At 40.1% G+C, this 17226-nt stretch overlaps 1 protein-coding gene across 3 annotated transcripts in view; it reads left to right on the top strand.

Moving 5' to 3' along the window:
* POC1A (POC1 centriolar protein A) overlaps positions 1-17226 on the top strand; it is a 90550-nt gene that overhangs the window by 52028 nt on the left and 21296 nt on the right. For all 3 annotated transcript variants that reach the window (XM_041118726.1, XM_030043663.2, XM_041118725.1), the window contains 2 exons: positions 5893-5961; positions 8984-9082. In XM_041118726.1, coding sequence (XP_040974660.1) covers positions 5893-5961; positions 8984-9082 — 168 coding nt within the window. The remainder of the gene's footprint in view (positions 1-5892; positions 5962-8983; positions 9083-17226) is intronic.

The raw sequence follows: 17226 nt of genomic DNA, 5'->3' as shown, positions 1-17226 counted from the left end.
ATCAAGTTCCTTACCTGCTCTTGGTGTTTTCCTAATTGTCTTGATCACTTCTTCTTTGTATCTTTTGCTCCTCTACCCTCTGTCATTTCAATGTCCATCTGTTCAAGTGTGACTTGTCCTCTTCTCCTGTGCCATGAAGCAGTTAAAAGCACTGTGAACAGTGGCAATGGCTGCTCTGTTTATTATTTCTTTTATGCCTTGAACTGATGATCCCATGCCTGGGATCCCAGTGTGCTGGTTGCTGCTGAATTTGCTTCTCGGACCTTGTCACCACTTGTATCTCCTTTTTCTCTTTGTACTAATTAATATATTCCAGGAGAGTTTGAATGTACTGGCTCATATCTTCCCCCTTCTACATCCCTGCTGGCATCCTTGACCCCGCTTGTCTCTCCAGCTACCTTCCTCTCCGCTTCTGCTTTCATTGTGCAGACTGGGCATCGTTAAAATACTCTTCTCTGGTTTATTCATGGACCCTCTCCAGCCTGGCTCTTGTTTCTTCTGTTATGCTGAAGCCAAAGTGTTAGCTCTCTTTCTAGCTGAAGCTTGCAAGTCTGGCCTTTCTTGATTTGAATTGACTGTTGGTGTTGGCCTTGCTGTTCTTGAAATTGTGTGCCTTCTGTCCTCCAGCAGTTCTATGGGGGAGGAAACAGTGTTCAAGAGGGTTTTCTCTGTGATTGTCCGCTTATTATTTATAGGTGGTACACATCCATCTGTCTGCATGCAGGTATGACTGCTCCAGGCGTATTTCTATTTCTCCAAACTAAACTCTTGGTCTTTCTCTTAAGTATTTATTTCAGAGAGATCTATTTTTATCTCTACCTTTGAAAGCTTTGTGTTCAGGGATGCTATTCCTGTTGTCTCTGTTCATCCCTGTGTCAATTGTTACTGATGCTATTAGCATCCTGCCAGTCACTCACTCAATGTTGTAATCTGTGTCCTGGCCATCTCTCTAGGTGATGAAGGCATTCAAGCTATTCAGAATAGTTCTGAACATCTTTTTCTAAGGCCACACTTCATGTTTTGTGTAAGCTGATCAACCTGTGAATTGCTAGGGCAATAAAGGTCTTGTGATCACTAGTCTCCTTCTGCAGGAAGTGGGAAAACAAGGAGAAGGTATAATCTCTATCTCTGGGGGGTAGTCTGCATATAAATTAGATCACGTAATATGCTGTGCCTCACCCTTCTTACCTTTGTATGCAGCTAGAAGTGGGTTGTCACCTGGTGTTTCAGCTACCATGGCATGGCAATCTGACCTTGCCTGAATCTTGTTCATTGGGAACGCTGATGCAAAGGACTAGGTTTGATCCTGTTGTTATTCCTTCTGTATGGCTTCCTTTTTTTTGTTTGTTTGTTTCCAGTTTCTTTGCCGCATCCAGTGTGCGAGTGATTTGTCCTTTTCAAGGCTCCCTGGGGCTTAACTTCACCTTGCCTGGTGGTACTCTTTCACTAGAGGAATGAGCTGACTGTTGTTTAGTGGCAATGTTCTTCCCACTCAACATTTCCAGTGGATGACTTTTTTGTTCTCTTCTGTACTTTCCTTAAAACTTTCTGCAGCTCTTTCCCAGTATCACCAAAATTATTATTATAATTTCAAACTCTATTTGACATGCACAAAAGCTCAACAGTCCTCATGTTGTTGGCCTGCTGAGGACTGAATAGAAATATTCCTTCCTGCTGACTTGGTGTATCTCATTGTCCAGTCCTTTCTTTCTGCAGTTTGCTCTTCAAGGCAAGAAGCTGTAGGAATTTGGGGACTGGTGCTAGCATCTTGTGTGCAGCGCCTAGTACGATGAGGATGTAGAACTGGAACTTCTGAACCTCCAGGGAATACTAATAGAAGGGCATTTGTATCCTGCTAGAGAAAGAGGAATAAAGTGATCCTTTAGAAGACTGCTGTATCCCACATTTTCTAGTTGCATGGGAAATAAGCTTAAAATTCTCCCTACAACCTGTATAGAAGACCATGCAACTGCTGCTTTTTGGCACTTCAATGCAAATGGTAAGTTTAAAAGAGAAAAAAAAAATCTGAAGGAATATTTGAATTCTTCAGTCTTCAGCCATGTACCTATTGTCCAGGACTGCATCAGAAATCTGTTGGATCTCTGCTGTGCGTACCTGAAACAAATGGGAGTTAGGCTATGTCTAATCGGTGGCAAGTGTAGCTTTTTATTTTTGTTTTGTGTGTTTATGTTAGTTTGCCAAATACTCTTGCAATTTATTACTTGTATGTTGCTATAGCAAACCTGTTATATCTGGGAAAAGTAGTGTAAGTGTATGTAGCAAAAATACTTTTCACTTAATTTATGTCAACAAATTTGTAGAGGATGTTGGGTCTATAGGCTTGTTTGTTCCCTTTCTTTCAATTTATAAAGGCACATTTAGTCTTTGATATAATTTTCCATTTTGGGAGGAATATGTTCTGTTGAACTTTTTCCCTTCAGAATGCAGTGACTTTGGAGTCAGTTCATCGCCCGTTTTGATGTGACTTGCATTGTGCTAAATTTTGTCTAAATACACTGAAATATTTAGACTGATAAAAATAGTTTCGTGGCACGTTGCTCTTCTCTAGTATTCCTCACTTGTGCTTGTTCCTGAACACTTTGTCTTAATGTCTTGAAAGTTTTTGCTGTCCTCCCAACCCTGACTGGTTTATTACAGTCAGAGTGCAGCTTCTGTATCCTCAGCACTGTTATCTTTGCGCAATATTCACCACTGTGCAGTTTTCTGGCTTGTTTCTGCCCTCTTCTACTGCTTATTTGTCTTCTGCTTCTGCATTTTTTAGAGAGTCTCCATTCCTGACAGTGTGGTTGGAGAGCTGAACTGCTGGGGAAGGTGGGTGGGAGTAGAAGGCAGAAGCACACTTTGTCTCAGCTGATTGATGGTGGTGTCTTTGGTTTGAAATATCTGCACTATTTAATACTGTGTTAGTTGAACAAGCTTAGTCAAACTAATGACTGCACATGCATTTTGAAATTGCTGCTACTACATCATTTCTGGCAAGATCTTTCGAGTGAGATGTTGCTATTAGAAGGCCTCAAAACCTTTTGAAATCACTGCAGGTGAAATGATAATATGGAAATACTTTAATGTGTTTTAAGGAAGCTAAAACTCTTCACACTGGAAGTGACCACATCAAGACTCTAGTTTTGCCAGCATAACCTTGTGCCAGCATATTTGAAAGCACACAGGACTGTGGGACACAGGTTGCAGTGAGAGTTGGGTGCTTGCCCCAGATACAATCTTTGGGTATTTGTCTACCTTTAGGATTTATAATGATGAGCTCACTTTTACAAAGGAGAGAAAGAAGGAAAACCAGAAACAAACTGGATGTGAGATTTCCATGCAATGCCCACTGGGAGGATGTGAACTCTTAATAGAATAGTCTGTTCTTGGAACTTGATACAGGGTGAGGAGAAGATTCTTACTTGCCTTCTGAGATATGTGATCTTACTTGAAAGAGGTCTGTCAGGAGGTGTATGTTTGTGTGGTGGAGTTTTCTGGTGGTGGTTGTTGTGGCTTTTGTGTGTTAGGGTTTTTTTTTGTTTGGTTTTTTGTTGTTGTTGTTAGCCTGTCACTAGTTCATCTTGCTTTTCCCAGCAAACTTGACCATAGGCAGCCTCTGGAAATGCTTGTTCCTGCCTCTGCCCATTTCAGCTTGGGCAAAAGCTTAGGCTTAGGACAGTCCCTAAAGTAATGTGTTCAATAGCTGACATAAAACTTCACTGTCTGGGTTCTCAGCTGTTTATTCTAAGCAGAACAGTTTGTCTGTTGTGCTTGTGCTCAAACACATGTAACAATTTCCCAGCTCTGTTTAATTGCATCTCAGAGCGCCTGCCTCATCCTTCCCATGTGCATCCTCCTGTGTGCTTTCTGAAAGGTTGAAAAGGTATTAAAATGGATGTGTGGTGTGAAATGCATTCTTTTACTCAAGCAGTGCTTTAGCAGTCAGCAAAATTTAAAGTCTCTCAGAACTGACTGTTGTTTTAAGAGCAAGGCTTCTTCAAAATGCAAGTGCCTGTACTGTATGAAGATGATCCTGCATGCATTAACTCTGGTATTTCTTCTGTAAAACCACTAAGAGAAAAGCAGTTTAAGCCAGTCTTCTATTCTTCAGTTAAAAACCTGACAACTAACACAAACCTGCATAGATCGTTAGGCTGTAGCTTAAAAATGGCAAATGATGCTATTGTAAGGGGTGCCTGCATGCTGCTTGCTTTCTTCTGTGCTGCTGCAGGTGCTTGTTTGGTTTGAAGCCTCTGTCATTGCTTGGCCACATGCTCCACATGTAAGGGGATATGAAGCAGTGACTCTGTTTTGTTTCTGATGCCTTTAGATGTCTCCCTTGTGTTGACTTTGTCCTGCTGGTTGGTATCCAAAGAGAATAGCTGCCTCCTGTAAAACTCTAGGTAGTATACAGAATATGGTAAATACAAGCTAATGTATGAATACAGTATGCTCTGCTGATGCTGCTCTGTCTGCTGTTCGGTGACATGTTCTTCACTGGTGTGCTCCTCAGGTAGCCTTGTCTCTTTCTGCCTCCTGTGCTGAAAACTTTGTGGTCTTCTTGACTGCCAAGTCTCAAATGAAATGAGTAATTGGATTCTGCTCTGAATCTTGAATCTTATGTGTTCAGTTATTCTGCTTGTACAGATTTCATGACTTAAAATGCTTCTAACCTTGGCCAAATTAATTGATGCAGATTGATTGCTTTGGTTGATAGCTGGTCAAGCATGTTTTGAAGTTATGTCGTGGTGGAGTAAGCAAGAGCTTTAAGCCTTGGGTCTTCTGCAGTGAGCAGTTTGTATGGAATATTCTAGAAATATATAGGAGAGTATGTGATGACTATTAAAAAAACCCAAACAAGCAACAAAGAAAACCAACCAACCAAACTACTCCCCCCCCGCCTTTTTCTTCATGATAGAACTGATTCTTTCACTTCTTGCCTGTAGCCCTACCTGTTGGCTATTTTTATCATCAGTCATGTGTTTTATGCTGTCCCTTAGTGACAGTTAAGTATTTTCAAAGAGGCTGTTGGGAAAGCATGTGGAGAGAAGATACTATTTTCCATGGTGAATCTGGTGCACACAGTGGTCCGTGAAGTTTGCTGTCTTGTGGTATTCAGTATCTTGAAGATTCTGGCTAATGTTTGAAGTTCTGGTCCCTGAAGTTCCATGATTATGTGAAAATCTTGGCTTAGTGCATTTTCCTTTCACGGCTCTACTATTCAGGGAGTCAGGATGAGCTTGGAAAATGTGGATTCTGAGGGCTTGGCAATTGAAGCCTGAAAGGTAGATTCACTGCTCCTCAAATTTGTTTTTAAAAACTTGCATTTTTATGGGACATGGCTTATGATTTGTGAATGCTTAGAATTGTCAGTAGTGGGGGTATTTTACGTCTAACAATCTTTTTCAATAAGCATTTTGATGCTGCTCTGTGTGTATCTCTGTTCAAACCTGCTTTTCTGCTTTAAACTTTTCTGACAGGTGGCTAACTGAACACTGCATTTAACAAAACTCAACAGTTTCACCGCCTTTAATAAATGAACAGGAGTTTTAGAAATTTCTAATTCTAAAGGGAAGAAAGAATGATTGAGAGGGAACAAGGAAAAGCCTGAAGCTGCAAAGCTTGGTTTGTTCCTGTCTATGTCTTAATGCCGTGGCTATTAAAGAGTAGGTGTCTTAAACTGGGGGCAAAAATGTAGGAAATGACAAGTAAGTGCCAGCAAGCTTAGCATGTTAATTGTGGCCTACTTACCTAAGAGCTTTTTAAAATTTGCCTTTAAATTGCTGATGTCAAATGAGAAATAACTTGTAAAGCTGTGATGAATGGAGCTTTGTAACACTTTGTTTTCTTGCACACTTTTGTAAACCTATCTTTTAAATCTGTTTGCAGGGGCCAGCTACCTGTGTAGCATTTTCAAGAGTTGGAGACTTTTTTGCTTCTGGAGGTTCTGATGAACAGGTATTTGACTAGTTTAATTTCATAGTTTTGTGCCTTGTTGTTACTGTTTTCTTGGCATCTTACTGCTTTAAAAGAGAAAACAAATATTTAAAATAGTGAGAGAGATTAAACAAGTGCTTCCTCAGTAAGAACAGTCTTTCAGCTGGATTATCTGGGAAATGGGTATGTACAACAGAGGAAATATTACCCTATATATGGCCCTTGTTATATGCCTTTCTGAGGCATCTGCTGCTGGGGAATAAGGTAGATGGGTGTGCAGATGGCTGTGTTGAGATACCTTGACTATCACGGCCTATGCTGATGGGTTGTCTCCTGATCTACCACTGGCTAGTTCTGAGACACAAGCACAAGGCAAGCAGGCAGGGTTGCTTCCCCTGAATACTCTTCCAGGCTCCACTGGTCTACAGTGCTCTGTATTTCTTAGTCCTTAGGACTCTCCTCCCACAAATCTGTCCTCTCAGTCTTACTTGAGGTGCTGTGGCTAAGCCATCTCTAGTGACTGAGACCAGATGGTTTTGAGTCTGATTGGACAAGAATATAGACTGCAGGCCTCTTTATTAACGGGAGCCTGGTGCAAGGCTGTGCTAATGCTGCAGTTGCACAGCTTTTTGGGTCAGAGTTGGTCTTGTCTTTGCTGACCTTGATATGTACACTAGGATTGAGAGCCTGGGTGCCTTGTACTGCTGATGAAGGGTTTTTGTGGATGAAGCAGTTGGGGCAGGAGGGGAGATCTCTTCTGGTTCTGAATTATAATCTAGATTCACATTTCTTCAAAAGCTGCTGGGTTTTGTGTTGTCAGTGGGGGAAATAAAAAAAAAGTACCCGGTGTGTCTGGACCATGCTGAAATGACTTGCTGGGTCTCTATGTAATGTATGTTTTTGATTGTATACTATCGAGGGGGAAACCAATCCTTGGGTTGCAGCTCATGACAGCTTCATGAGCTGCTGCATTTTAACTCTATCTTATAGATTTGCTGACATAGGTGGCATAGCTTGTCACCCTGTCTCTTTAAGACCACTTTTTATTTAGGGCTTTAAACAGACTGTTTTGAAGAGATGCATCCAGTTTTGTTTTACAAAATTATATTGGGATCACTAGATTAAGGTTTGCTCTTGAAATACTTATCTAACACAAGGAATAAATATGCCTTTTTGTTGTTGTTTCTCTCTTCCTTAAAAGCCCTGATGTAGCTGGGATTTGCAGTTATATAGCAATTCATTGTTACTTATTTTCAATAGAAAACTTCAGTAATTTTATTTGTCTTCAATTTCTAGGCATAGCCAAGAAGCTGACTTTTTATTTGTTTCATTTTTAGCTTAAGAGGATGTATTAGCCTACATTTCTCTGTTGTGTAAAGTAGATTCCTTCAAAAGGCTTTTGTTTTATCAGCTCCCTCTGTCTTTCCTATGGTTGGGATTTCTTTAAACAAAGTAATGCTCATTGCAAAGTATCACCTGATATTGTTAAACCAAAACACTGAATGTGCTTTGTAAAGGTATGTTTATGGCATGGGGTCATAATTTACTTCTTTGGCAGCCTTTTCTATTGTAGCTCAAGGTGGTGTGTTTCTGAATGCATGTATTGGGAAGGGTGGCTGTTGGCTTTCCTGTTGTTAGCTCCCATGAAGGAACTGCCTCTCTCCTCTTAGATGTGTATCTGAAAATGCAGGCAGTGCCTCCTTTCATGCACGGAGAAAGAACTTTTAACATAGAATATATGTATGTATTAAAAACAGCATTAGCCTTGTATGTACATAACTGGCAATTTAAGAAGCTTTTCCAGTGGAATGGACCTTGCTGAATACTAGCTTTCTGAATCCAAAAGAAATAGAGAAATAATAATAAAGAACATCTCTACAGGTCAAAAAAAATTTTTGTGTGGTAATTTAGACATGTAGCCTGTCTAAAAAACCATACTTGATTACTGAACTGCAGACAGGCCTGTTGTATGAGCCTGCTGGAATCAGGAGGTGCCATTTGCACCCTGTGCTGCAAATATATGCTGGTTTAAACATAGTTAGTGTGAGTTGCCCCACTGAAGATATAGATGGACTTCAACCCAAAGTAGTGGTCTGAGTAAGTGTCTATTTTTCTGTCATCAGCCTTCACTCAACTGCGTTGAATTGCTCTTAATCCCCAGGTTAGACTAGGTGGCAATGCCCATCTTTGTTGTAATAGCACTTCTTCTAGCTGTGAAGAGACAACTTATACAATAAAAGAACATCACTTTTTTTCTGTTACACAATGGAATGGCCTCGTTGGTTAACTATGCAACTACAAAAGAAAGATGCTTTTCTTTCATGTGAAACAGGAATGAAAACTTGTAAGTGAAGAATAAAGATTGATGTTTCTGATAACCAAGATGAGCTGCCTGGGTTCATAGGTGTCTCAGACCTCTGAAATTGTTGATTGCTCTGAAACTTTTTTAGACTTTTAGAGCCACTGCCAGGGATTTTACTCCATGGGTTTGCTCTTGATATGTTGAAGTGGTTTATTTGTTAAAGGCCTCTCCTCTTCTGTAATAACTACTGCATTATGGAGGGAAGATGCCTGTAAGTGGGATTTAAGTTTGGTATTCAGCTCACAAACTAGATCAAGATATCTAATACTAGTTTCAAAGTACTAACTCTCCTTTTCCTGTGAATGAATTTCATGATGAACTAGGGACTAGTTGTTTGGGGTGTGGCTGATAAGTGCTGTGATGCTAAGCATGGTATTTTAATATATTTGTGGTTTTAATGGTGTATTCTGCATGTTGCTCTGAAGTTCTCTAGCTAGCCCTAGTTTCATGATGTTCCTGACCCAAAGAATGTTGGAAAAGGTCACTTACTCATTGAGAACTCAGTTATGCTATGCCTGTATTCAGTAGCATATTTACAAATAACATTCTTTACTTAATCAATGGCAAAGCTTTCTTAGGTAAACTGTGTGCTTCTGCTGAATCTTCTCTGATGTGTTCACAAAATTGGCCTTTAAGCAAATGTAGATGGAAAATTTTAATAGAGATAACTTCTTTCTGCAGGTGATGGTCTGGAAAACTAACTTTGATGCAGCAGATTATGGTGATGTACTGAAAACACAGAAGTCTGGCACTAGTATGGATGGGACTCATCACACTCTGGTAGGTCAGCATACAGAAATTGTGTAGAGTTCCTTTTCAGTATGCCTGAAAGCATGTGACTCAGGCAGTTGAACTATGGAGCCATCTTTCCTTGGTATTTATTTGAGCTGCAAGATGCCTGTTTTTAATCAATCTTGTATTGTCTGTTTTGTTTAACTGTACTTGCCTTATAGGAAAATGTATGTAATGATTTTAAGGGAAATAAATTTAGTGCATGTATGCATGCATTTTTTTATTAGCAGCCTGTGTTCAAGAATGTGTGGTAAGCTTGGATGATAGTCCACAAAAAAGTACAGATGTGAACCACAGTGGAAGTCAGTTTTGCTAGGTGATATTAATCCTTTAGGCTGGTGTCAGTCATGAAAATAGATATTGTTCCCGATATCTTTTTCACTGACAGTCGGCAAAGACAAGAAATCTCTGTGCATGGACTTCACACGTGAGAAATGGGTGATGTATTGTACTGGAGCTTCTTTTCTAAATACTTGGAGACATTAGTTCATATCTGTTCCCTGAACCATGTGTTAAGAGACATCTGAGTTCTGACTGTAATGGGTAAATCCACTAGCTGAATAATTCAATAAGATGCACTGATCTAAGTGTAGCACTGATGTTGAATGTCATGGCTATTACAAGAGTAACCCTTTAAAGTTACTGCCCATAAGAGTTATGACTTTTGCACATGGTGATACTTAAACTTCTGTATTTTGTCTTGCCAATCTTTGGATATTTTTGATGCTTCTGAAATATGTTATTATTGTGGCTGGTTTTTGGTATATCTTGCTCAACACGAGCTGTAAGCTAGAAAGCAGTTTGAACCAGGGGGTTTATGCCTATGTGGCATTGACTCTGTTGAAAGGTAAGCTTCTAGCCAACATCTGTTGCTCTGTGGCAGTGCCTTTAATCTTATCAACTTAGATCTTTACTGGGCTACTAACCTTATGTTCTCTCTTAAATATAGTAGCATTTTTATTTTATGATTTCAGTCCATTGCTGGAGGTGTTGGAATAGCTGTAGTATTTTGTGATGGACAAGACTTGGTCTGCAGCTCTAAACCTGATTCCTTACTATGCTTTCTTTACAGAGCTCCACAAATAAAACCAGGGGATGTTAGCACTAGGTGAGTGGGAGAGGATGGTAGGAAGCAATCACAGAAGGAAGGAGGAGGTGAAAGTGTTTGTTGATCCTTGGCTGGGTTTGGCTAAAGCTGACTTCTTCCTTTTCCTCCTCTTCTGTGTTCTAACTCTAAAGTTATGCAGGCTATGAAACCAGCAGTCCAATGACCTCTTTGTTTATTAGCCTATTGAACTGGACTAATTTTGAACTCTGCTTTAATTTAAGATATTGTGTAGTATAATTCTCGGCTGAAATACAGCAGAGACAAAGAAAGCCTTTATGGGAAGAAATACCGTTTTCAGTTTGTAACATTCCAAGGAATGGCTTAAATATTTAGTGTAGACAAAGTGTCCGCTAATGGGAGATTATGGTAAGTTTACCCCAACCTGTACTGCTGTTATTACTAGAGCATATTATCCAGTAGTAATTTAAGGAAAGGAAGGAAATGCCTGAGCTCTTCTAAAACTTAGTTCTTCATTATAGAACCTCTCAAGATGTACATTAAAGGTAGCTGCTGAACAAAATCCTTGAATAATGACTAACCACCCTGAACATCTGTCCCTCCAACAAAACTATTCCCCTGTGGAAGAGGTTTTACCTGGCAAAACCTCTAATAGATGCTGCTGGGACCAACTGTGTGTGTGCTACTGACAGCCAAATCCATGTCATGTGGTGTTGGTTGACACAGGGTTGCTCTACTCATGGTCTGAGCCTATGGGAAACAGGGCACTACAAATTCTTTGAGGTGTAATATATTGGTTTGGACCAGGGGCTGTGCTTTTACAGAGGGCAAAGTCAGTCCATGTTGAGTCATGCAGAAGAGACATACTTTGGTTTCAGTACCTAAATTACTTCAAAGGAGTGAGTATTTTGAACTGCCATCCAAATGCAACATTTGGCTTGGGCATGCAGTGTGGGAGCTGGTGATCCCAGCAGTACTACTTGAATATAAAAAGTGTTGGAAAGTTACTGTGTTATGTGCAACTTACAGAAGACCAAACTGAGTGATAGTGGGATTCTTCCTTCCTATTTACTCCTTGGGCAAATGTGGTGTTATTTTTTGGTCTGAATAGCACAAATGATGCTTCCACTAGATTGGCCAAATTAGCTATGAGCATGAATAGACTTGTAAATTAAACCTTTGACTGCCTTCCACAGTAAAATCATCCCTGGTTAAAAAGCAGGGTGAAGGTAGTTGTGATGGAGAGCTTGGGTGCTAGCTGGCAAAACTAAGACCAATGTCTTAGTTGACTAAGTCTGTTGATGCAGTTCAACAATGTGGTCTCTTATGCAGTTAAGAACATTGTTTTGCCTTGAAAGTATGATGCAGCTTTGTCCTGCTGTAAAGGAGTGGAGTTTAAATTTTTGTCTCATGTCACACAGTCTGATTGGTGCTGCCAAAGCCAATATAGTCTAAAGTTTTTTTGAGGAGTATCAGCTGTATTGTGGCTGTCTTACAAGAACAACCATGTAGCATGCTAGAGCTTACACACGGTCTCTGCTAAGAGCTCACTACACTTGATGAGAATGGAAATGCAAAATATGACTATTACTCAATATCCTTATGTATTAGGTTATTAAGAGTGCAACGCTTTAATATTAAGGCCGTTATAATTGCTAAAGTCAGAAGGGGAAGAATAAACAATGTAGTCTGAGAGCTTGTTTTGAATACCATAGGTTAAGTTTAAATTTAGTATTGTTATGGAATGTTCTTTGCTGTTAAAAAGAAGCTGGTATCTCTGAAAGTGGCTTGGTTTGTTATTTTAAGTATAACATGAGCATGGAAACCTTGGCTGCGTAATAACTTGTCCATTCATGGCAGTCTACTCTTCTTTCAAGTGAATTTCATGACTTTTATCTTTTAGAAATTTATTGTGCTGTAGCAGTGACAGTACTCAAAGAGCCCAACTTACTGCAAGACTTAAATTTCACTATATATTCAGTTCCTTCTTCTTTTGAGCAAAATGTTTGCTTTTTAATAATGAAGTACTTTATTTTGGTGGATTTTGTGTAGCTGAGGTCAGTTATTTTTCCCATCAAAATCAGACTTGAAACTGCCATTTGTCACTCTTGATTTCATGCCAAAGTCACCTTTACCTTCAACGAAGAGTGAAGCTGCTTCATCTTTCTCTACTGCTGTGTTAGTGTGCCGGGATTCTGCTTCTTGAATAATACTGACACTTTTGCAGACATTTTTGGGATGTAACTACATTTAGAACAGGCATATAGGTTGTTGTTTGGTTTTGGTACCCCTAAAACACATGAACGCTATTCTTGACACATCTTGAATCTGTTTTCAACCCTTTACTTAAGGAGAGCTTATGCTCTCGTGTAGCTGTATAATTTTTTTCTGAAGCATTGTGAAAGCATACTAATCGTAACAGTGGCTGTGTAAAAACACTCAGTATCTGGTTTCTTATGGGGAGAGTCAGACTAACGCGCAAGTGCTAAGAAAGAATAACTGAACACAGACATCAAAACCAGTTTGTCATCAAGATGAATGGGAAGAAAAAAGAATCCTAAATAACCTGTGGGATAAGAGGCATGAAACACTGTCAAGGTTGGTGAACTTGAAAACAAACTTGCTCTAAAACAATTTTCACTTCCATAGGCAGAGGGAGACTGGAACCTTTAGAAGATGCTGGTTTCTCAGGCAGTTGGTTAAAGTTCATTATGAATCAGTGTATTGGGCTCATTTGCAACAATAGGCAAGAACTTCAAAGTTGCTCTGCCCACCTGCTTGTGTTTTCTGTAAATATATGAGGCTTGGGAGATGCAGCTTGCTTTGAAAGTAAAACTGCTCTGTGCAAGGACTAATGCAAATGAGAAGCTCATGATGAGCAGGAATTGCAGTCATGACTATGGTGTAAAAGCATAGACACAAAAGTGTGATAAAGAAAACGCTAAAGCTGTCAGAAGTGAATTATAAATATCTGTTAGCAAGATGTGAGACTTTAAATGTTAGATCAGAATTACAGTAGCTCTGAAATAAATGCTTACTCTTAAATTATAAGCTAACGATTGTAGCTATTAAGTGTTGCATAACTACCTTGAAAACTGAAGTTAAGGGCAAGCACTTGTGATGCATGCTGTATGAAGCTGATGGGAAGAAATTAAGTCTTACAGTCCTGTGTCTTGATCCTATAAGCATTTATGTTTGTTTTGATCTAGAATCTTAAGGGGTAAGAGTAAATTCATGCTTTAAGCTGCAATATTGAGTGGTGATGACCTAAAGGAAAGTCAGAATAAGAGGTATGAATTTTGCATGTGATTTCATAAACATGGGCTCTTATGCTTGTCCGGGGGTCAGTAACTGCAAGCATAAGGGTCTGTCTGTATGAAGAGTTGTAAAGGATCAGATCAAAGGACATGTTCATGGATCTGATATGTTGTGCAGACATTCATCATACAGTTTGCTCTTTCCAGAGAAGGCCGATAATGCGTTTTATTTTGGGGTTTGGTGGTGGTTTTTTTTCCAAATACAAGGAGAGCTTTGCACATGCGGTTACAGCTGATGTGAGTATATGAGAACACTTGTTTCATTACGTGACAGATTTGCTGCTGCTATTGACTAATTCCAAGACGTCTATGTATGGTCAAGTGCTATGAGCAAATGCTGAACAGTTGATGTCATGTGGAGAGTTAAAAAGTGCTTGGGTGTTTAGATAAACTTGTACACTGAAAGTTACGAATAAAAACATTGTAGTATAAGCTATGTTGGTAAACAGTTTTTCATGCAATATTATGGAAAACAGGAAATATTAATTGAAACAAAGGTTCTTTACTCAAGTTTAAACAGAAATTGTAACTACTTGTGCAAAATACTACTTTGCAAAGGAGGAGGCTGATGAGAGTTTAGTCTTAGCCTCTGCATATAGCTTTCTAAAGAAAAATACCTTAAACATTGTTCGTGTTGCAGTTTCTCAGAGGCAAAGCTATCTTGTACAGGGGGAGTGGGAGCTTCAGATGTCCAAAAGGCAGTGAAATGCACAGTCTGCAAGGGTTGTGTGTAGTTTATCTCAAACTAAGGGTATCCTGGCAAGAGAGGTAATAGGTACAGCAGAACATAAGCTTACAGGTAGGTGGTGGGGAAGTGTTTCTCTTGCCACTTCAGTTGTGAATTCTGCAACCATATAACTTAAATATGTGCAGCTTGGTTTTCAGCTCCTGGTTAGGACTCTGAGAGACGTGCTTATGCGAGTGGATGTGCAGACTCAAAAGCAGGTAATCCTTTGGTAGGGCAATTTGGGAGACATAGGCAGAGGTGCAGAGTTGTCCTCTGTCACTCTTGCCAAGAAGTCTTTCTGCTCTTTTGAAATTCAAGAGCACAAATGTTTTGAATATCTTTAGCTCCTTTGAAGTTAAATGGTACTCAATTGTGGAGCTACCAAATTTGAAAGCTAATGGCATAGCAGGCTTCACAAAGCGAAGCTTGGGAAGAGCAATGCTTCAGCAGAAAGGACCTCTAAGTAGCCTGTGACTCTTCAAATGCATCTTTTGGTTAAGACAGATGTTTAGATCTCTTTCTGCACTGCTGGGTTTAAAATTTTCTCCAGGCGTTGGAGTATGCTTATTTCTTCAATGGCAATTTTTCCAAAATAGTTCTGTTGAATAGGATTGGAGACCAATTCCAAAAAACATGATCTGATCATAAAGTTGTCTGAGGCTTATAACTGAATGTCCAAAGCTGACTCCACCTCTTTCCTTTGCTGGTTCTGTTTTGTGCTTGGTGACCTTGGGTGCCTCCTGTGCTCAGCCTGTGGTCTTCGTGCTGACTGCAGCAGTTCATTCTGTCAGCCACTCATTCCTTGTGTAAATAAATTCCTCCTGAGTTAGTCATAGGCCAGATGTGCCTTTTCTTTTTTGACCTTTTGGCTTCCAAATTGGTAACTATCTCTAATTCTGGCATCCGTTAATAGTTATGAATACTTTTGTACATTTCTTCTTTTTTTACTTGCTGTGAAGTCCCCTCCTGGGAAGCAGTTTCAATGCACAGAGCTGCAACTCTTTGCAATTGGATGTGAATGTGTTGTCATTTGCACCTCCTCCACCCCCTTCTATTTATTTATTTTTAAAGTGTTGTAAGGGAGGAATCCTGTATTCAGCAGTGGGGAATCCAACCTTCAGCCTTCAAGATAGATGTGGTCTGCAAAATGATTATTTTTCCTGATCTGCTTGTCACCTTGTTTTTCTGAGGATGTGTTCCTATGCCAGGAAGCTTTAGTCTGGTACACGATTCTCTTCCTCTTGGGATAGGTAGGGAGATTATTTACTTAAAAGAACAGCAGTGTGATGAGTGCTCAAGATGTTTCCGCTGCTCTTTACCCTGCTTGGCTGTCCAAGCAGAAGCTTCATAGGGATGGGTAGGAGTCTTACTACGACTGATCACAGGATGCTCGGGAGCTCTTCCCCATATCCTTCACAAGCAGTGCAGTTGCAGATGGTTATCCATAGCTCCCTAACCTTCACTCTTCTTTCATTGAAGGAAGCCTGCTCATGTAAGCCTATTGCAACGTGTGACCTTGTAACTTTTTTGCAAGGAGACAGAGGTTCAACAAGAACAGAGGAAAAGGCTTCTCCTTTCCTCTCTCTCCTTCGTGGTGTGGACAAAGCTGGGTCTCTACTTCGGCCTGTGCCTGAAGAGGCTGTCCTTGTAAACCTTGTGAGAGCCAGAAGGATGTAATTTTTTTTCATCGCTCCTGTACTCCTTTTAGCAAGAACAGCTAGTAGTTCTTTCTGTGCAAGAAGTGTGCTCCTGTGGTGTCTTCCACTCATCTTGCTGGAAACCAGAGATTGAGTGGGATGAACTCTAACCCCCAAGAGGTAACAGACACTTAGTTGACTAAGGGAGCTATCATGGTGAGCAAGCCTGGCTAGCTGAGAATGTTTGTTTGATCTCTTCCTGCCTCGTTCAGCATCCGGAACATCAGCCAGGAAGGCATCAGTGTTGCATCACCTGTTTTGTGGGTAGCCCCCAAGGGGGTAACCGCTTGGTTGCATTGATGAAAAGGCTGGGTGCAACTGAGCTCTAGAGTCTAGCTCTAATTCACTGGAGAATAAAGTCTAGCAACAGTACCAGGTTTCTTCATATCAGGAAGCCCAAGTTTATCTGAGCAGAACGGGATAGCTGTATCAGTTGACTGTGCTCTTTGTGGAGCCTCACTGCAGTTCTCTCTGATTTTCTGCATCTTAATTTGACTGTGAGGCTGCATCAGAGCAAAATAAATGGTTTTCTCTCACTTGAATAAATCAGGGTCCACCTCACAAGCAGCTAACAGCAGAGCTTTTTTCTGGAAGATGTTCTAGGAAGCCTCCCTTAATGGCTAGCCCTCTAATACTCTATTTCAGCTTTTTTTTGTTGTTGCTGTGTGAAACCGAATTTTTCACAAGCTAATGGGTTTTGCCCCTATGCTGTTGCTCTTTCCCCTGAAACTTGCGGGTTTGCTTTTATTTTGATCTGGTCAATGCAAGGAGAGATGGGTGTGCATGACAAATGAAAGCTTATGCCTTCTCTCATTTTGTGTGTTAACAATTTTTACGTGTTTGCAGACCATTTATCAGAGTGTTCTGATTTTGATGAAGGACCTAAGAGAGAGGAAAAGGCAGGGTATGGGCACCGAATGATTGCAACAACCTGTAACAGCTTTGCCCGTTAGTGGATAGGAGCAGCTGTGCTGCTACAACTGTTTTCCCTTTTGTGTTCTGGTTTGACAAGATTTTTTTTGCTGAAATAAGAGGATCAGCTTTTAATTTCTGTCATCTTACAGTGAATAAATTTGTTCGTTAAGGCTCTGGAACAATAAGGCAAGTCCTGACAAGTCATTATTGGTCAGAATAAAAATTGCCTTTTAAGTTCAATATCTCAGGCTAATTAATGTAAATTCACCCACTTAGGTTGCTGCTCTATGTGGCTTGTTTTAATGCTTGGGTCATAATTCAAAGAGAAGAGATGGAGGCAAGATTTATACTATTTTCCAAGCTGTTATTCTGTGTCAACTTTTGAGATAGATGAAGATAGCTCAAGCTTC

This window comes from Aquila chrysaetos, chromosome 20 (assembly GCF_900496995.4).
Source record: "Aquila chrysaetos chrysaetos chromosome 20, bAquChr1.4, whole genome shotgun sequence".
NCBI lineage: Eukaryota > Metazoa > Chordata > Aves > Accipitriformes > Accipitridae > Aquila > Aquila chrysaetos.
This window is presented reverse-complemented; position numbering and strand designations above follow the sequence as displayed.